This window comes from Ictalurus furcatus, chromosome 19 (genome assembly GCF_023375685.1).
Source record: "Ictalurus furcatus strain D&B chromosome 19, Billie_1.0, whole genome shotgun sequence".
NCBI lineage: Eukaryota > Metazoa > Chordata > Actinopteri > Siluriformes > Ictaluridae > Ictalurus > Ictalurus furcatus.
Window position 1 is genome coordinate 18,951,032 of NC_071273.1, and position 22,540 is coordinate 18,973,571.

At 40.7% G+C, this 22,540-nt stretch overlaps 1 protein-coding gene across 2 annotated transcripts in view; it reads right to left on the minus strand.

Annotated features, from left to right (window-relative positions):
* The window catches only part of kcnd2 (potassium voltage-gated channel, Shal-related subfamily, member 2), a 185,905-nt gene extending 163,730 nt beyond the window's left edge, over window positions 1-22,175 (minus strand). For both annotated transcript variants that reach the window (XM_053649745.1, XM_053649744.1), the window contains exon 1: window positions 21,064-22,175. In XM_053649745.1, the coding sequence (XP_053505720.1) occupies window positions 21,064-22,175 (1,112 nt within the window). The remainder of the gene's footprint in view (window positions 1-21,063) is intronic.
* Window positions 22,176-22,540: the final 365 nt, after the last annotated feature.

Below are 22,540 nucleotides of genomic sequence, written 5' to 3' on the forward strand. Positions count from 1 at the left end.
ATTAAATACTTTGGTTATTTTGTCAGAAGTTTTTAAAATGTGTATCCACCATTCTGTAACCTAAACCTTGGATCAAACCCCAGACCCTGGAGCTGTGAGGCCTCAACACTACCCACTGCATCATTGTGCCACCCTGATACAAGAAAACTCACTTCTAAATCAAAATGATCACATGATATTCTCTCAGAATAGAAAAACATAAAAACAGCACATGTTCCTGCCAAATGCTCGAAACCGCAGGCCGTCCTTCTCTATTGCTTCCGAGTGCTTTTCTGTCAGCTGCTGTCTCATCCTGGGGTTTGATCTATGTGTGTGTATATATATGTGTGTATGTCTATGAGTGTGTGTGTGTGTGTGTGTGTAGTGAGGAGCCCACAGCAGTCAAGCAATGTATTTAAACCCACATAATGGCATTTCATTGGTATTCAGAGGTGGCTGTGGATCAATGATCCTTGGCAGCCTTGCTATTATTTCATTTCTTGTATCTAAAAGGCGTGTCGAGGATTCGGCTAAATTGTTTTTGAGCCGGTTTTGGCTGAGTCGTCACAAAGGCTGATGGGGACTGAAGCATGCAGTGAGAGAGAGAGAGAGAGAGAGAGAGAGAGAGAGAGAGAGAGAGAGAGAGAAAGAAAGAGAGAGAGATATCAGAAAAGATATCTCCTGCTCCATCACACACACACACAGACACACACACACACACACATATACACAAACATCAGCAGTCTCTTAGCAGCTTCATAGCTTGCCAATTGCAAGCTACAAATCACATCTGCAACCCAAACGGGAACCAACGACTATAGCAATGAATAAAATACATTAAATTACCCTGTGAATATGATAATAGAGAACATCACAGCAGCACTATACTTCAACCCAGCGACATAAGACTGACATAACAAAATCATAAACATCATATGCTGTCATAAGTTTTAATAATGATTTAGGACCAGTATCATGTAATGTTTCATGTTATCACTAGCTCATTCCTGTAAATTAAATCCTGCATTGTAAGCCTGATTTGACCAAAACCATCATAAACCTGTCTTGGAAAAGGTTATACGCTGTCATGACCTCCAATGTCAATTTATAGCCAATAATACAGTGGGTCAGTTGGTCTGCAACACTTCCAAGCTTTTTGAATTCGTTAGTAAGTTTGGCAACAGTGTTGTGTGTGACGTACTTGCCATGTTTCCTGTTAAAATCAAATGCAAGCATGTGACAGATTCCCGATCCAGAATGATTTCAATACATATATATATATATATACACAATATAAATTAAGTATGAAAAATTTTGGAAGGCATTGTGCTAAGGTGTTAATTTCCCCTATGCATGGAAACTTTTGGGACACCCTGTATAATACTGTCATGTCAGGAATACCAAGTAATTGCCAGGAAGACTGCATTAGTGATAGTGTTTTGCTAACACACGTATCACAAGCTTTTATTACATCTAACATTACAGCAAGTATAAGGACAATTACCGGTAAAGATAAAATGACACTGCTGTACAGCTGGATATAAACGGACATAACAATTTATGACAGTGTATTACACTTGGCTTTGGATCTTTGGCATCTTTGGATCTTTTAATGGAAAAAGCATGTTTGCCTCGCACCTCCAGGGATGGGGGTGTGATTCCCACTTCTGCCCTGTGTGCGCAGAGACTTCAGGATTTTTCTCCGGGTACTCCAGTTTCCTCCACCAGTCCAAAGACATGTTGTGGGCTGACTGGCATTTCCAAATTGTCCGTAGTGTGTGAATGTGTGTGATTGTGCCTTGTGATGGGTTGGCTCAGGGTGTCCAGGTTGGCCCACCATCTTTATTCACTAGGAGTTCCCTGGGATAGGCTCCAGGCTCCCCTGTGTAGGATAAGCGGTACTGAAAATGGATGGATGACAGTGTATAGAGTACATAGTACACTTACATATGGTTGAGTTCTCAGATTCATGAAGGGGTTTTACTTGAATCATGTTCTTATAAGCAAACAGGAAACCACTGTCTGTTTTTTATCTTCCAAAGATGTCAGTTACCCATGACCACAAGTCTAAGATAGTCTAATCAGCTATATTCTCTGGGTGGGCGGGATGGAATAACTGTCTTGCCTGTTAATCACAGTGACACTAATTAATTGTGGGCATCTGTAAGCTCATCTATGTTGAAGAGGGCAGATAGAGCTTTCCTGTGAGTGTGTTCAAATGCACTGTGATGTAGCATGAGCAGCAGTCTGAAAAGAAGTGGTGCTTTCATGGTTCTCGGATGAAGCATGTACTAGCTTTCACCCTTCCTGGTTGCTGGCTGCTGTGTGATAGAGAGTTAGCTAGTGGGTGGTAATTGGCAAATCACCAAACTGGGAGAAAATGGGGTTAAAATAAAAGATACCACAGTCCTGCTCACTTGGATTCCATTGGCTCACAAGACTTGTGAATTTAGTGCTCAAAGTTTACTTTGATAATGTTGGAGTGAAGTGAAAGCAATCATTCCCAGAAGCAAACCTATGTTATTTACATACAACGTCCTTTCCCGATAGGTGAAATGTATTCACTTTTGGTCTGAATGCTGTCAAAAACAACAACAACAACAACAGAGAAGTGTAGAAAATGCTATGGCTTTCTTTGGATTTCTTGAGCAAATTTAAGCACACAACTGAATTGTCCGTGATTAGCTCTTCTAGAGTGGAGATTAAAATAAGACCCTAAGTAAAATGCATTAGCAGAGTGCCGCATACTCTTCCTCTACTACAGAACCCTCACGCCCTACTTAACTTAAAACTGTGTCACTGCTTCTGGTGTGAAGACGTTTGCATTGCACTAGTTCAACAGCAACAACAACAAAAAAAACACGACTGGAGTTTTCATGCACTGTAAACCAGAACCAATTTAATAACAGAGTAAGATAGGGCATTGAGTTGCACTAATATAATTACTGTCCTCATCTAACATGCATGCACAGTTTTTAATAACACACGTAGAACCCCAATAACCTAGAGTGCATTCTTAAAAATAGCTTTTATGCTCCTGGTAATGAGATGTTTTTTCACATTTTTTTCTTTTCTGTAAAAACAAATGTGCACATCTTATTTTCTTCCCCCTGGGAAGCTGAGGCAAATGCTTGTGAACATTTTCTGAAGGTGATTTGTCAGCATGCATGTGTGTGTGAGTGTATGTGTGTGTATGATAATTAGGTTACCGGAGTGATCTTGCAGGCGGTAGACACTATCAAGGCCGGACAGACGGAGAGAGTTTGCGAGTTTGTTGAATGTGAGGTGGTGAGAAAAATGAGGGCTGATATTTAAAATTTGAGGTCGAGATAGTAGTCAGTGAGAGACCTTGCATCTTCTTAGCCTCTTTCTGCTTGCTTTCAGTAGACTTATCAGGGATTAAAGAGCACAACCTGAACAACCTTTAAAGACGCTGTACTCTACCTGTGTCAAGGGCATTACGAGATATAACGGGCTGTACTGAGGGGTGTGTGTGTGTGTGTGTGTGGCAGACTGACTCAACCAAACCCCATTTCCCATGCCCATGTGTTGAGTCTGTTTACTGTGACTGGCAGTTTATTTAGTGCATCCGCACAGTGTCCGTGGCTTCCAGTTTACTGTGCGTGTGTGTGTGTGTGTGTGTGTGTGTGTGTGAGTGTGTGTGTTTCTGTGTGTGTGCGCGCACAAACACAGGTCATCTACCAGCAAGGGAGAGGGCCAGAGAAAGGACATTAGATGGTAAGTGGATTCTGTGTCTTCAGGGGAACATGTTCCAGTGACATATAACACTCTAAATGTCTTCCATCTCACTGTCTTCCTCGCTCTTGCTTCATTTCAATCACTCTCCTATTACCGTCCCTCTGTCCACATTGACCCCCACTGCTTTTAATCTCACGGCTAGATTAATCGCGAGTTACAGCAGGACATCTGTGGCAGGAGAAGCGGTTAACAGTAGTTAACAGTGGTTAAATTAAAAAAAATTGGATTCAACAAAAGTGGATTCAAACAACCAGTCGTACCTTAAAACACAGGAAACATCTATATGAATCAGTTAAGCCCTGCTGCTGCGAAAATCGGTCCCCGTCTAACGCCCCAGCGGCGGTCAGTGGAAGTGTTCACACCCAGGTGTATAACACGTGGCGTCAAAGCGTCAAATTTTTTTATGTCAAAAACTGGCCGACCAATGAAATTCGTGCTTTTGTTCGCGTGCCCGGAGCCACTGAAGTTACATAAAAGTACGACTTGATGGCGCTCAAGTACAAAACTGTCTTGCCGACGAAGAAGAAGATGAAAAAGGAAGAAGAAGAAGATTTATGATGTTGTGGCTATTTTTTTGATGACACTGAAATGCATGCATATATTCTAAGTGATCCATTTCATTCTTTCTGTGTTGCTTTCTACACTAAATAGCATTGTTTCTTTCTTTGTCTCTTCCTTGCAAATATGCAAATGATAATCCGCTGATTGATAGTTCATTGTATTTATTTTGCACCTGGTATATAAATGAACATATAAGCATTCTTGACCTCTTATTCAAATAACCAAGTGCCCCATTATTACGTAGTTTAATTATCAAATTGACCACAAAAAAGACTATTTCAAAGACAACATTTCATCAATTTACAGGAACATTAACAATTTTGGGCACAATAATAGTTGCCTTATATTGCGATCATCAGAGCATGCATTTCCACATAGTCACCACCTCAGTATGTGCTTTACCCCAACTGTGACTGACTTTCCTCATTAAACTAATTTGGGTAGGAAAAAAGGGAACAGCAATTTTATACTTTTTTTTTCTTTTCAGGTAAAACTTCAGAATGGTTGTTGGTGCCAGATATGGCTGGTTTGAGTATTTCAGAAACTGCTGATCTCTTGGGATTTCCCACACACAACAGGCTATCAATTTTACAAGAGTGGTGTGAAAAAACATCCAGTTAGCAGAAGTTGTGTGGATGGAAACACCTAGAGGAGAATGGCCAGACTGGTTTGAACTGACAGGGAGGTGACGGTAACTCAAATAACCACTCTTTACAACCGCTGTGAGCAGAAAAGCATCTCAGAATACACAACATGTCAAAAAGCTGAATACCACATTGGGTTCCACTCCAGTGGACACACGCTCAATGGAACCATGGTTGAAGACTGGAAAAAGACCAGTCGAAGTTTTTCATTGTTAAATACCAACATATTCTTAAAACAGTGTCAGAGGTGTTATATTAACGGACACCAATCAACTGGAGAATTCAAAGGCGCTACGGTATTGAGTAAATCATGATGCCACCCAGGCCTTGTAGAAAAAAACCTTTTATCATAGCATTCTAGTGTTGTTACGTTATAATTGGCTGCTAAGGATGTAAATGACTCTTCAGCCATACAATACTTATGAGATATTGACCTTTTTATAGAAGAAACTTAAATAAAACTATGAACAAAAACTAGGATATTGGAAGAAATTGAATTCATGATGCATGTAGAAAACTGAATGTGAAGGTTGCACTTTCTGCCCACACAAGAGCAGTAGTAATTGTTGCCGTGGTTCTTGTCGATGCTGGCACTTTGCCAAGGCAAATGGATTGGAAACTTAAGAAAGGCGTTTCTCTAACTCAAGCGACGGGCAATTAACTACATGTTCATACCGCATAGACAGAGGAATGAGGAATGGTAGTCATTGTCAGAATTGTATTTTCCCCATATACTTTTATTTCCCACAGGTATAGTGTTGGTAAATTAAATGCTTGTACGCTTACTTAATTACATTTCTAAAAAAAAATAAAAACATACTTTTCAGTCTTTACATTGTTTTGAACCTTCAAAGTGCTCGTTATAAATCTCAAAGGTTTTTCCTCTCATCCAGCCAATGATTCTACTCTATATACAACACTTCAATTGAAAGAGCTCCCAAACTATCAAGAATTCTGCCAATTTGTCATCCGTGGTGACCTTCTCAGACTACACAATGTCATAAACACTACAGCTATGGATAAGCCATCAGACTCCAGCATGCTGAGGTAAGTTTCACAAATTTCTTAGCTGTAACTGGTGGGATAAACTACGTGAGTCTGTTTTCTATGCTAATTCCAGGTTAAGACTTGCATCGATTCTGATAGGTAATGTAATTGTCTGGGCAGCAAGTCAAATTCTAGATAAATATGGTAAATATTCATTATTTGCATGATATTTTATTTTCTGATTAATTCATTAGCAAGCAGTGTAGCATGAGTCATGCACAGAACCAGTAACCTTACAGACTCAATGATGTTTTCACAAAATAAACATCATATTAAACATCTCTAGATAATATCCTCTGGGGTGTTTTTTTTTTTTGCACGTGTGTGTGTGTGTGTGTGTGTGTGTGACTGAGGGAAACACATGCTGTACTAGGCCAGCTTAAACATTTGATCTAAAATGGAACTTTCTCTCAGTGTACCCTTTTAAAGTAAACCGTAAGTCCACACATCCACTAATGACTTGTGCGTGCTTGTATGTGTGTGTGTGTGTGTGTGTGTGTGTGCAAGTCTGTATGTATGTGTCTGTGTGTGTGTGTCATAGTGTTTTGCTTCACCTGCACTGGTTACACAGTGTCCTTCCACTGATTCGCTCCATTTGTGCCTAAATCACACAGATCAACAAACAGGCAGCCAACCAGATTCACCTTGACAATGAAAGAAAGTGTGATTTGTTCAGGCTGGGAAAGGGAAATGCTCACACAAAGCCTCACACATTGACGAAAGAAACACCAACATGAATTATTATTACTGTTGTAAATAACTGATGTTATTGCTATATTAATTGAACTAAATATAGTGAAGGCACAAATGCTATCCTACACACACACACACACACACACTCTGAGTGCTAGGTAGGATAAGGATTGCGATTCTCATGAGTCTCTGCTTTAGGGTTTTTTTCTCTAGTATCTATTGAGACTTAGATTAAATATTGGTGTTTTGATTAATTTTGATTAATATCGAGCATACTTTCTCTTCAGCATGTCCAGTCCATTACACACACACACACACACACACACACACACTTATGTGTCAGGCTTTATGAAAACACTCCTTCTTCCTTCTTGGAATACAACCAAGGTCATTATGCCTCTCTCTCTTTCTCTCTCTCTCTCTCTCTCTCTCTCTAGGTAAACTCATTATTCCTGTCCTGAACACTTCTCTAGGCACCCTCATTAGACATTCAGGTTAAAATAGTGTCTGTGGAGAGACTGTGCAGCTAGACAGTCTCATGCTGCATCCTCTAAAATGAATACTGTACATAGAAGAACCTATACATTAAAAATTGTACCAAAAAATGTGATGGCCTGGCAAAACCCTTCACACATCACTATGCCTGAATTCAAACTTGGAATCTTTCGCAGTTTTATCTTTAACCTTTAAATAAAATCTTCCTGGCTGTAGTACTGTATAGTGTGCAGATTAGTGAACTCTTTTCATTGCTAAAGGCCATTCCTGACCGTCAGGGTCTCTGACCAATTCAGATGCCACATACCATGAATTTCCATGTCCAGGCGAAGCATGTGCATCAAGAGCTCACAATCTTCAGCAAACCAGCTACTAATAGATCGTCATCAATCTGTGCTTTAGGCTGTGAGATGGCATGACAGGTAGTGCTGCTGTCTCACAGCTTGAGGGTCTGGGATCCGATCCTGAGCTCAGGTTACTGTCTGTGCATTGTTTTGCATGTTCTCTCTATGTCCATGTAGGTTTTCTTACATCTCTTGAAAACATATTGTTAGGTGGATTGACTTTAAATTGTCCCTAGGTGTGAGTGTATATATTGCCATGTGATGAACTGTCTTCCTGTTCTGCATTCAGTGTTTCTGGGATAAGATCTAAGGTGACACTTAGCAGGGTAAAGCAGTTACTGAAGATGAATGAATGAATTTGTCTTATGGATGACAGCAGGGGTCAAATTACAGAAAAAACCTTATCTTTATCTGTTTAGTAGCCAAGACAGTTTCAATTAGGCTCTCATTTATCTTTACAGGGGACACAGTGGCTTATTTGTAGCACATTTGCCTCGCACCTCCAGGGGTTCAAATCCTGCCTCTGCCCGGTATGTGTGGAGTTTGCATGTTCTCCCCGTGCTTTCTTCTGGGCACACTGGTTTCCTGCCCCAGTTCAAACATGTGTTGTAGACTGATTGGCATTTCCAAAGTGTCCTTAGTGTGTGAATGTGTGTGCAATTGTGCCCTGCAATAGGTTGGCACCCTATCCAGGGTGTCCCCCACCTTGTGACCTGAGTTCTCTGGGATAGGCTTCATGCTCCCCCGTGACCCTGTGTAGGATAAGTGGGATGGAAAATGGATGGATGGATGGATGGATTTTATCTTTATGCCGTGAAAGCTAGATCCATGATTTCTTCTCTCAACATGGTGTCTTAACTTCAATTCTAAATAAAGCTACCATTAGCCAATTTAATAACGACAAGTTATCTTACGGTTGTTAGGCAACCATGACAACTGACATTACTGTACATTAGCTTGTTTATTAGCATTTACTAGCATATTCAAGTAAACATTATCTCAAGACTTGGAAAGGCAGGCTGTGTTGATGACTTTTTTATAACAGTGTGTCATGAAGTGTTTTATTCTGCATACACGGCAGCAATTTGCCAATGATTACACATCATACCTTTGATCAGACATCATTTTAGCTATGTGCATTATAAGCTATAGGTTTGCTATTAATACATCATTAGCAAGAAATGCACAAATGTAAATCCTTTCAAGTTCTTCTTCTTCTTCTTCTTCTTCTTCTTCTTCCGGCTTAGGGGGTGCCACAATGGATCGTTCGGCTCCATTATGGAAATCTGGTTTATGATCCACATACTTGATTTGGCACAGGTTTTACCTAGGATGCCCTTCCTGATGCAACCCTCCATTGTCTCTCCTACAATCCTGAGATTAAGAGTCTCATGCCTATAACGACTGAGCTAGCCAAGCACTACAAACCTTTTAAGTTCAATATTAACAAAACATGTAACACAAGTAGTTTGTAAACTTAATACACTGAAGATGATGCGATATAAAATTCTTCAGTTATAGAAATTGAGTTGTGAGTCATCATATTTCCCAACACACTTAAAAAAAGGAGAGAGAAGGAACCTATTTAGACTCTTAGTGGTGGTGCAGGAGTCGTATGGATGGATGAACATCCACGCAGTCACAAGTGAGCGCTGCAAGGATTATTCCGCATGACAAAGAGACTTTAATTACTTCATTATGTTCTCTCTGTGTTGCCACGACTGAGCTAATGCACAAGTCAATCAGATAATCTAGAACCCATCTAATCGTGTAAAAGCCAACATACATCTAATAGACTACATATCGCATTCATGAGAATACTCATGCACTCTCGTTTCCTCTCTCAAATCAAAGCTGGAATTAGATAAAAGACATTGAAAGGCATTCACACACACAAAAAAAACATCCTCAGTAAGCGATTTATCTTGGCACTGTAGAAATCCAATGCCAATCCATCACAGTGCAACACACACATTCACACTTACGGACAATTTAAGTAGCCAATCTGGCATGTTTTGGGACGGTGGAACAAAATCAGATAACCCAAAGGGAACCTACATGGGCATGAGGAGAACATATGAAACTCCACACAGACAGTAATCTCAAGCTCGGACCCTGGAGTTGTGACAGATCAACACTACCTTCTGTGCCACTGAGCCACAGTGTGATCTAAGCATCTGCTAATTGGGTCAACTTAGCTTCATTCTGGCACAAAGCTAGCATTTGAGATTGTTAATTATCATTTTCTGCAGGATTGCTATCGAAACATAGCAAATGTCATCAGCAAATAGCACAGTCATCATATCATTGTCATATTAATGTCCATCAATATTTTGCCACTATAATAATTCAATTCATTGTTGTCTGTGTAGCAGTTTTAACAACAGACAACACAAAGCAACTTTACAGAAATCCAGATGTAGACTTAGATTCCTCATGAGCAAGCCAGAGGTGATGGTGGTGAGGAAAAACTTCCTGAACCAACACCATGAGAGGAACCAGACTTTGTGGATAAGATTTGACACCCCTGAACTAGTTTGTTCAAGTTCATTCAAGTATTGTCAACTCACAACTTCCTATTACAGAGTTCCTCTAAAATTCCCTAGATATTAGGTTGTAGCATAAGTAAATTAAATAGCATTGAGTCTATGTCATTATTTAATGTATCTTTAAATATACTATTTTAAGTGTCTATAAAAATTTAAGTTTCTGCTCCACCAGAATCTATGGTCACAAGTTGCTCCTGTATCCTAGTCAGGATAGACATTCATTTGAGACATTGTTGATTACAACACTGTTTATTTCGGTATTATTATTTATCTTTCAAATTATTTTTTGCCTTGGTTTCTGTATTAGTCAGTGAGGCAGCTAATCAATGGCCTGAACAAAATCATCTGTCCCTGGAGAGACTGTATTACTTTCAAAAGGAAACGTCATCATTACCTAATGCGAGAAATCGTGCTCAAGGGACTACTGTGTAACCACTGTAGGAATGTTTACAACAAAATTGTCCATTTTAAATCCTGTATTGTGCCAAAAAAAAATTATACTTGTTTCAGTGTCCCATGATATGAGTCTCTGAGAGGTTATCAATAATACAAATGGCATTATTACCTTTCTGTGGACTATGTCTCTTTATGCCCAGGCTAATCAGGCTGTGCTAATGAGAGTAATCCCACACCAGAACAGCCTGTCAGACACACTAATGAACCCCTTTCACACTGCACCCCGTGCCCTAACCGTAGAACGACTCCAGTGAGCTCACCACTGACCCCTCATGCTACCTCTGAAGGAACCTAGCTCTCTGAGCATTACATCCATTGTTAGGCTAAATCCACATTAATTCAGATAAATTTGAAAACACATTTCTTTTCTATATTTTGGCCTTCCGTCTACACTGAGACGGCGTTTTTGTCCAGTGAAAATGGAGCTTTTCGAAAACGCTCTTCCAAGTGGATAAATTTGACAACGCCGTTTTCGTGTTGTAGAGTAGACTAAGAAAATAGAGATATTCAAAAACGATGATGTATTTCTAGTCATGTGATGCAGTCATATAACCCATTTAACTCAAAACAAACAAGATGGTGGACGATGCTGTACTGCAGTTGTTGTGCCTGATATCCAGTTTGATAGCTTTGTTAAATAAACGCCTGATGGAAATGACATTTACATTTATTCAGTCATTAGATGCTTTTATCCAAAGCGACTTACAAATGAGGAAATACAAGCAAAGTGATATATCAAGCGGAAAACAACACAAGCAGTGCTACCATACAAGATCTTTTCATTGAGTTCTAGAAAGTGCCAGAGTAGTGGTGCATGTGCCAGAGTAGGGTTTTTTTTTTTTTTTGATAATGCGGGGGGGGGTTATCATTTTAGAGGCTGGTTAGGTGTTCACGGAAGAGGTTGGTTTTTGAAGATAGTGACACAGGCCAAAGCTTCTTACGATTTTATGCATTTGCAGTATAGGGATGTAAGCGGTTTCAGATGTTTCAGTGTGGACAAGCAATTTTTTGGAAATGTTTGAAGACGCCAGTGTAGATGGAGAGTGTTTTAAAAACGAAAGTGCAGTTTTCAGATCTATCCAGATTAAAGTGGATATAGCTTTAATCGTCCACTACAGTTTTATGTGAAAGTACAAAAACATGACAGGAGATATTGTTTCTCGGAAAGTAATCAACAACAGGATGATTTGATGTAGCCCGACTGTTTTATTCCTCTTAAACCTCAGCAGTTTACCAATATTTTTTTAAATGTAATTTATATATATATATATATATATATATATATATATATATATATATATATATATATATATTTTTTTTTTTAAACATTTTTTCCATTTACAGTTAATGTTACAGTTTAATGTTGTGGAACATCTGTGAAAAAAGTTACTCTCTGTAATCACTTACATTAAAACAGATAAAATGGTCCTTCCCTCACCAGGCTTGTGTCATGTTTCTAAGAAACTGCAAAGGCATCTGTTGTGAAGAAGTTACAACTTTACCCCTGACTGTTACAAAGCGCTGACACTGGGACTCCTTTGAAAAAATAACATACAAATGTCTCTTCAGAAAAAAACTCACATTATCAACTACTGCAAATGTTTTAAAATCAATCAATTTGATTTCACAAGTGTGAACTTGTTGAAGTATTAGAACGAGTGCATTAATATAAACCTTGCACATGAAACTACTGTCAGAGCTGCTGCTATAGAAAATTATTAAATGCCTTATGATCATTCAATGCCTTTTTGCAGCTGGCTGGCCTACTCTGACCCAGTGAAAGTTAATAAAAGTGGAATTATCTCATGTTTAGTCCATTATGCGTGCTCTCTAATCTACCTTCATTATGTCACTTTATGAACTCTGCAGCAGAGTGACTGTAAACGCCTATAGGAAGAAAGACATAATGAGAGAGAGAGAGAGAGAGAGAGAGAGAGAGACACTCAGAGACAAGATCTACTACATACTGTATGGCCTTTTCCAGAGTGACGGATGAATGTAGGACAAATGCAAGTGACATATCATTTATAACATATATCATCTGCACCTGATGTACTTAATTTATCACTTTCTTCTTTCCTGCTGCTCATACATCGTCATATTATCTTTCTCGTTTTCTCTGCATGACTTTAACAGTGACAGCTGCTCACATAATTGATGCATTTGACAGTGAATAAGTCAATTAAAGCACCGCTGATTTAATTGAGGTGGCCAGAAATGACTCTATTAGAAAAGATGAGAGGTGTTCAGACCTGTGCGATACAGTACATGCACACTATGGCTTATCTGCTCCATTTAATGAATGAAACTTTGATCTGAGGTTAAAAACCAGGCTTGGGATAAGACTAAAATGTTATGGGGAAGAAAGGTAAGTGTTCAAATTAAGTGAAGTAGGCTTTTTTGTCATTCCTATATACAGATGGAATGTTAGGAAGAAAGTGCAATTCCCCAGAATCATGGTGTTACACTTCTATCCATACATCCATTTTCCATACTGCTTATCCTACACAGGGCCACGGGGGAGCCTGGAGCAATGTAGGGGACACGCTAGATGGGGTGCGAATCCATTGCGGGGCACACACATTCACACACTACGGACAGTTTGGAAATGCTAATCAGCCTTTAATGCATGTCTTTGGAGTGGGGGAGGAAACCGAACTGGCTGAGGAAACACCTGGGAGAACCCCCAGGAGAACATCAAGCTCCAGATCAAGCATCAGAATAAGGAAAAATATGTAATCTCTGTGAGTTTGATATAGTTGCCCTGCTGGAAAAAACAATAGAAACCATCATAGAATTTGTAATGTTTATATATAATGGGAATTTATATTGGCTTTAATGGAAACTCTAACGATCCCTGTGGGTATATACTGGTAATTTTGTTGTCTTCTATTGGTGGCGTGTTATGTCTAATGGATACCATTAAGGACCAATAATGGCAATGGTAATTGGTTTAATGGTTAGCTGATGGTTTGTAATGGTATTTGTAGTGGAAACCATTCGAATTTCTGTGATGGGTTCTACTGCTCATTTTCAGCAGGGTTTTGCTGCTGTATTTCGAAAACTATTTATCTACTTGGATATTTACTCACAAGATGCTCTAGTTTACACAGAAAGGTGCAAAACAAACAAACAAAAAAAAAAACATCCAGTGAGTGGCAGTTCTACAGGAAGAAATAAACTGTTGATGCGAGATATCAATGGAGAATGACCTGATTGCTTCCTGATAAGAAGGCAACTCTAATATGGTAACTCCAATAACAACTCTTCACAACCGTGGTGACCAAAAAAGCATCTCATAATGCACAACGTGTCAAAACGGATGACAAAGCTACACAGCTGAAGACCGTATTAAAAAAGCTGTTGTCTTATATCTGCATCAATGAGCAGGTGTACAGAGTGTATGTCAGTTGTATTGGTGCTCTGTATAAAATACTACTAACAGAATGTGAATGCTGCAAAATCACTTTCTAAGACAGCATGAGAAGAGCTTTAAAAGAATGACTATGGTTACATTTTGTCAAGACCCTATCCTACCTATCTGGGTTCTACAACAGAAAGGAGAGATTCGAAGCATTGTCCTAGCTATCTCATAGAAGATGTGTCACTAACAGGCAAAAGCATTATCTAGATAGTGTGTAGTCAGAGGCGTTATCTAGATGATTGATGACCAGATAAACCAGCTTTAGCAATAAGAATATCTTTAGCACTACGGTAAAACATCTGGGTCTTATCCAACAGAGCAGTAACAACCACTGTACTCTATATCTTTCATCAACAGAACAGCTTGCCAAGAACACCTGATAAACCTCCACACAGTTCATGTGTATTATGTCTCACAGCTTGAACACACCATTACAAATAAGCTAATGTTTGCTTTTGGGTAAAGCAGCAGTCAAAACACATTTTTCACGTTGTGGTTCAATTCTCCAGAGTGCAAATGTAGGATTACATAAGTAAGGAATAAAATACAATTGGTCATGCTGGTACAGGACAATAACCAATTATAGGACTTGATTATTTTGTTATAACAGCAAGTCCTGATGTGTTTTATTCCCTTTTACACAACAGCAATTTGCCAACAACTGCAATTTTTTATTTTGTTAAGGAACAACACTTGATACTTATTTTTTTATCCATTTATGTTTACGTATCCATTATGGTGTGGAACATGATTTCGGTGTCTGCCCACCATGAGCACTCAAGTTTTCTTATGTCTCACAAGTCTAAGGTTTATGAATTTACTGTTCAAATTTCATGTAGAAGAACACGAGGTAGATGAACAGGAAGATGAACATGAGGTGTAAAGCAAAATTATTCAGCGAATGCGTCTTTTGCATTTCATCAGCACTCGTGCTGCACTCGAAACACCAGGCTAAACAGTTTTGCAAAATAAAATAAACCCACGTTAAAAATGTTTTGGTTGATTTTAATTTGTTCCTTCCAGGAAACTGCAGCTAATTGCAGGAGTCTCCTGGTCAAAGCACTGTAGTTGGATTTTATTCATTTTCCTTCAAATTAAATCTTGTGAAAACGTTCAGTTGCTAACACCACTATTTACCCCAATCTTTACCCATATTGAATGCTCTAATCTTCATCTTAAACCAAGTGCCACATTGTTCAAAACACTCATTATAATGCTTAAAATCTCATCTTATTGGCTTATTATACTAAGAACTATTGTGTAATTATGATGAAACTTATAGAAAAGCTAGTTACAAGAATGAGGAATGTCCTAGGAGTCCTAAGAGTTTATAATATGCACTACTACATATGCATAGTTTAATTTCCTCTTGCTTCCAGCTTACAAAGCCATGTTAAAAAGCAATATGGACATTTCTGTGCGTTTCAGATCTGCGAGTGGGCAAAGGCGCTTAGTAATGATAGTCCTTCTTTACTTTCTGAGGTGATTCTGAAGAGGGTTAGGATTAAAATGGGAGCTCAGGAAGGGGTGAAAGTGTAATGGATTAACTTTTAAACGAGCGCATTGATGGGCTGCTCTATTGCCTTTAAAGACGCTATGCTTTTCAACCACTCTGATCTTCTAAGCGGTCTGGGAGCAACAGTCAAAAAAACAGTGTCATGCTGTATTAACTGAAGAGATGGAGTGGAGTGCTGCCAAGAATAAGATATAACACCAGTTCTAACACAGAGCAAGCTGTTACGTCGCTGGTGTGAAACCTGGCCTTATGGTGAAATGTTAAATTTTTTAAAATTTATTTCCATTCTGAGTAACTGATAATGGAGGCAAGAACCTGATCAGCAATTTAGATTTTTTTTTTATTACAGTGGTGGAAATCAGAAATCACCATTATGTATTATATGTATTATTCCCATAGTTCCTATGAGTGAGAGCTAGTCATAATATTAAAAAGGAGAGCTAAAGCCTAATATATATCAGTAACTTGACAGTCAAAATATTAGGGTTGAGCAATTAAATATCTACTCAAGATCTATGGGCGGCTGTGGCTCAGGTGGTAGAGCGGGTTGTCCACTAATCGTAGGGTTAGCGGTGCGATTCCCGGCCCACATGACTCCACATGCCGAAGTGTCCTTGGGCAAGACACTGAACCCCAAGTTGCTCCCGATGGCAAGTTAGCGCCTTGCATGGCAGCTCTGCTACCATTGGTGTGTGAGTGTGTGAGTGTGTGTGTGAATGGGTGAAAGAGACTCAGTGTAAAGCGCTTTGGATAAAAGTGCTATATAAGTGCACAATTTACCATTTACTTAATAGCATACAGTAATCACACACACAGATAGGCAGCTACATTTATCATTTCTAATTTAAAAGTGTTTAAAGTCTGTAATTGTTTACTTGATTCATGCTGTGATTCCTTCAATTCCATTTGAAAAAATCCTTTAAACAAAAAAAAACCACCAAACTTACTTTCATCTGTCCTTTTTGTGCAATTTGTATTTTGGCAGGATAATGTGAGAAAAAAATATATATAATAGCGTAATTAATCCACCTTCTTTATGTAGGTACATCAGCGACGGTATTTCATATGTGCCTTCTTATGGCAAATCTAATGGAGAGCAAATCTTAGTGGGGCAGGGGGCATTTTAGGGGGAAAAATAATCTACAGCTCTGCTAAATAGTCAAAATTATTATTATACACATTTAAATAATAAGCCCAATATTTCATCCATCCATCTTCTACCGCTTACTCCTTTCAGGGTCACGGGAAACCTGGAGCCTATCCCAGGAAGCATGGGGCACAAGGCGGGCTACACCCTGGACAGGGTGCCAGTCCATCACAGGGCACAATCACATACACACTCACACACACATTTATACACCACGGACACTTTAGACACGCCAATCAGCCTACCATGCATGTCTTTGGACTGGGGGAGGAAACCGGAGTACCCGGAGGAAACCCCCACAGCATGGGGAGAACATGCAAACTCTGCACACACAAGGCCACGGCAGGACTCGAAGCCCGGACCCTGGAGGTGTGAGGCGAACGTGCTAACCACTAAGCCACCATGCGCCCAAGCCCAATATTTGAATACTTGAATTCCGTTCTGATAAAGCTGTGCTGCATTGGGATTTCATTTCACAGTTAAGGTATTCCTGACTGCATAAAGTTTGAAAATCCTTGATTTAGAGGTTCAGTGCCTTGACGCAGTGTCTGCCTCTTCTTCCTTTCTCAGCCTCCACGACGGGCTTTGAGGAACTAAAGGAAAGGAGGTCTGAAAGAAGTAATGGCGCATTGTGATCAGTCCGAGTGGAAGGCAGATGAAAGGAGGGGCTGCAGCACTGAGGTCTTGCAGCTGTGTGGCTGTTTGGAAGACACAGTTCATTAGCAGCCAGCCCTTGTGACTCACTTCCCCCTCCCAAGTGACGAAGACCTACACACTTGCACAAACACACACAGGCTCCTGCCATTAACTCACTGCTGAGTGTGGGACTATAATTGCTTTTCCTTTACTGATATCATCCAATCTGACAGCCAGGAAGCGCTTTCACTGTGCCCAATGAGATGTGGCAATCCTCCTTGATCATTCTCACAGTTTCAGCATTCTCCCGCATGTTTTACTTCTCTTACACTCTAACATTTGATCATTATTTTAAACGTATCCGTATCACTCAGCAGTACAAAATTGATGCTGCTTCATTGAAACTAGATATATCAGTGCCAGTTTATCATCATGGGCAAATATTTTATCTATACATCAGCTTTCATCCACCATCTTTGCTGGTAACAGCTAGCAAAACGTCATCAGCAGTGATTGAGAAGGCACATGTGAAATACTTTATTTACACGATCATCCTTTTTTTCCCCTTTAAATGTCTTTGGAGGAAAAATTTAAAATATGTAGACTAAGCACACATTATCCAATCAAAGTACAAATTACACAAAATGGCAATTGAAAGGGTTCGAGTGTTTCTATTTACCATGATTAGTATTCATAGAAAAGTCTGTAGAGCATTAGAGGCAGGCAACACTTATTATGAAACATTATGCAGCTTCCTAAGTGTGTGTTTTATTTTCGACCTATTGATCGGTATTAGATTTTATCCTCCCGTCTCCCAGCTGTTACTGGTCCTCTGAATATCCAGTGTTTCAGTTAACACCACCTCAGTGATATGTCCGACTTGTGCTTTAAACTCCACAGCATGTATGCCGCTGTGTCCTTATGATATGAACTAATGATGCAATGATGTGAAGCCTGTAGCGGAAGAAGAGAGTGCTTGTACAGTAATAATACGCATCACACCATGACGGGTAACCGAAATATGCTGTGTGCCTGTAGTGTCCCATTGTCTCATGTCATGTGTTTAGGTGAACTGACTGCTGTCACCCTATGCATTACACTGTAGTTGCTGCTATACTGTATGTATGGCCAATATTTACACATATATTTTCTAAAATTGAAGCATGATGTTGTACCTTATGGCATGCATGTGGTGTGAATTGGTACAGATGGTCACTTATGTGATGCAGATGTCTTGTGTAAGTGCCATATTCAATGTCCACCAAAGAAATCTGTACCACTGATGTTTTTCGAGAAGCAACATCACTCATTCATTCATTACTTCATTCTAGGGCTGAAACTAACGATTATTTTCATCATCGATTAGTTGGACAATTATTTATTTATTTTCAGTTAATCGATTAATTGGATGAGGTGGGGCAAACGTTCAGTACCTTTTTTTTCCCTTCGTTTTTTAAACATTAAATCCACAAACTGAGTGTTACAAATATAAACGTCAGACTAAAACTTTACACAACTGCTTGTCTAATTATATAAGACTGTAAAAGAACCCAATACACACAGACACACATCAGAATATATATTCTTCATTTAGGACTGTAGTTTATTTCAGTGCTTTTTGTGCATCCATTAAAAAAATGCATAAATACTTTATATGTATATACTTATATATTTTTATATATAAGTACATATGCATTGCTTTTTATGGATGCACAAAAAGCACAGAATTATACTACAGTCCTAAATTAATAATAAAATCTCACTTTCACTGCATCTTGTGGTTTCTGTTAGTCACTGTGTTCAGGAATATTATTTTATTTTACTTGTGTGATCATAATGTTTTAATTAGACATTACAGATCTTACTCGCACTCCTACGCTGCATCACCGCATCTACAGCGTGAGGAGCAGCGTGGCCTTGTTACTAATAGATCACTTCCGTTCTAATAAAGAGCATAAGTTACACTGATACAGCATATAATGTCAATAAGCTTAAATTAAACTAAACCTTTAAGCAACTCGCGACAGCATCACTGTCGTGCTCGTGCTACACAAACCGCACTTTATAAAGTTTTATCTTCTCCGCAGTGTTTAATATAAAATACTCCTCTGCCTTGGAGGACTTGGAGGTCGCACATTTTCTTCCCCAGTCACTTGACGATTTCGCTTCTGTCTGATGGTCACTGAGAGAAAAGAAATTCAGGTACGGTGACTCTGGGTATTAGGCTAAAGCTAGCGCCGTCACATTACGTGCGTATGACGTCATGCGCTGTCGACTTGGAAGCGGTTTATACTTCCGGTTAGTGAAAAAAAATGCTAGTGTTCCATTTTAGATGATATTACCTTTCTAAAATTCACACACTAGACGGTAGAGTACGCAGCGCATAGTGTATTTATATAGTACATCATTTGGGACACAACTTTAGTATTTACTCTCCGAAGCGTGTTTTCGGAAGAGAAGTAACGTAATGAGTAAATCTCCCCAGTGCCGCGCACAGACCAACTAATCGATAATGAGATTCGTTGACAACTATTTTCATAATCGATTATTATCGACTTTATCGATTAGTTGTTGCAGCTCTACTTCATTCATCAATAAGTTCTTTATTCTGGTTAGGGTTATGGGGAATCCGGTGACCCTCTCAGGAACACTGGGCATGACCATGAGGACACATGTGCACACACACAAGCACACAACTTCACGGGCAATTCTGCATAATCTGTATGTTTTTGGGAGGTTGGCGGAAACCAGAGAACCTGGATGAATCCCACCTGAACACGGGGAGAACAAAACTCCACCCAAACGGTAACCCGAGGTCAGGATCGAACCCGAGACCCTGGAGCGGTGAGACAGCTATGCTACCCGATGCTGTCTGACAATTTATATCAAACAGAAAATATACCCCTTGCACAGTCGTAACGGCAGCCAGATTGTAGAAACGATAGGAAGTCAGAAAGATATGAGGTAGGGGAAAAAAAAAACCCTTTGTCAGCAGCACGAACACACACTTCAGTGAGCTTAACATTCAAAGGCTTTAAATGAGAATTACAGCCCGCTGACCCTTTATGAGTAGTCTGTCATCATGGCCCAGGCGCACTGTCATTTGCAGTTCGTGTTATGACAGCAGCCGCACTGCGCTTGCAAAGCGCGCTGATCAAAGCGCCGGCTGAGAGTCGGAGCGCACAGTTTTATGATTGGCCCGGAGGGTGACACAGCGTTTGCGTGGGCGTGTGGAAGTCTCCCGGTTTGTGAGTTAGTAAAGCCAGAAAAGCGCGTAAAGCGTTTCAGAACTACGCTTCAGCCCAACTGAGAGCGCACTGACGCACAGAGCAACAAAACACATCCATATGGGATGATTACTGAAATAGCTCCATGCCTTGTTACAGCTGCCTCTTGGCTTTGGGATGATGTGAGAATTGCAGTTACAGCACTGCTAAAAACTGCCACAAGGTACAAGGTGCCAAGCGCATCCGGTTGTGCTGTGTATGAGGCTACTGAAGAGAGGTGCAGTGCGCGTGAGAGAGAGAGAGAGAGAGAGAGAGAGAGAGAGAGAGTTCTATCATATTATTGATTTTCCCAGACCCTTCATATGCGTTCTATTTACGGTTTAATTTTTCCCCCAGTGCAGCTGCAATGATATTACTTTGAACCAGTTTGATGACTGCAGATAATTTCCCATGAGGCCGGATTATCTGGAGGTCGTGTGACTTTCAGAAAACGCGGTTCTTTCATGTCACATACTGAGCAGAGCGCTGTTAATCCACATGCGCACACGAAACACATACACCCGCACACATCAGCGCAGCCACTTACCCCAGAGTGGTCATGGTGACGATGGTGTACCAGAAGGCCGCTGGGATGCTGGTGAACTTGCTCGAGTTGGAGCCTTTCTCCGCGTAGAACATAACGGTGGCGAAGATAATGATGGCCATGGTGAGGGAGAACAGGAGGAATCCCAGCTCAGAGGCGCAGCTCTTCAGCGTGTAACCCAAAATGCGCAGGCCGGCCGAATGGCGCGAGAACTTGAAAATCCGAAACACTCGGAAGACCCTGAGGGTGACGAAGGCGCCGCTCACGTCCTCGTTGTCCGTCATGACCAGGCCGATGTAGTAAGGCATGATAGCCACCACGTCAATGATGCTCATTACGCTCTTGACAAACTTGTACCTGCTGGGTGCGGCGATCAGGCGCAACAGGTACTCAACGGTGAAGATCATGACACAGGCCGTGTCCAGGCAGAAGAAGGCGAGCGCGTAACGTTCACCGCAGGATACTTCCTTGGCGCGGTTCGGCATCGTGCCGCACGGCACCGTCTCCACCACATTGGCCATGACCGACACAGCGATGAAGAAACCTGTCACATAGTAGAACACCAAGGCCATGGTGCTGGTGTGCGGGTTCTCAAACGCGCGCCACATGGATTCGCGGAACGTCATGTCCGGCGGCACGAGGTCTTTGTTGTTATCGGTGTCCTCGTCGTCTTGAATCCGCTCGGCGTTCTCTCTCCGTCGGTCTTTATACTCTTCATAGCAACAGTCTCCAATAATCTCGGGGATGATCCCGAAGAAGGCTAGCTCCTCATCGTACGCGGAGATGCACTCGTGGCGCGGGTAGTGCAGCTTCCCAGTGCGGTAAAAATTCAAAATGTGCCGGAAGATGTCCGGATCGCGGTCGAAGAAGTATTCATTGGTCTCCTCGTGGTAAAAGAAGTCGCGCTCCGTGCTGCCCAGAAGTGTGTCCGGGTAGCGCTCCAACGTGTTCCGCCACGTCTGAAACTTACTGCCGCTCACGTTTAGGATGATCAGACCGTCCTGCGCGCGCCTCTTGTCCCGTGGTGGAGCGGGCATAGGAGCGCTCGCTACCGGCATCCATCCTATAGCCGCGGCACGCGCGAAGGGTATCCATGCTGCCACTCCGGCCGCCATGCTGACCTCGCAAGCTGTAGCGCAAGCTCGTCCAACTTGGGTTGACTCGACGCTCCGTTTCCCGCTCAGAGATCCACGACAGAGTAAACGGACATCTGTAAATCAGACGCAAACTATACGCGTCTCGCAAATTCTATAAGCAGACTGAAGGAGAGAAGTCGACCAGTTTGAAAGCCAGAGAGTTGCGTGTTTGCGCGCAAAGCGAATCCCTTTCACTTTTCAGTGAGCAGTGCAGTAAATTACACGCATGTGCACTTTATCTGGAGTGTTTGTAAATAGAAAACAGTCTTACCTCGATACAAATACGCTCGAGCTCAAAAGAAGAAAACAGCGCATGCACTTGACATGTACTCCTGTACTCCTTG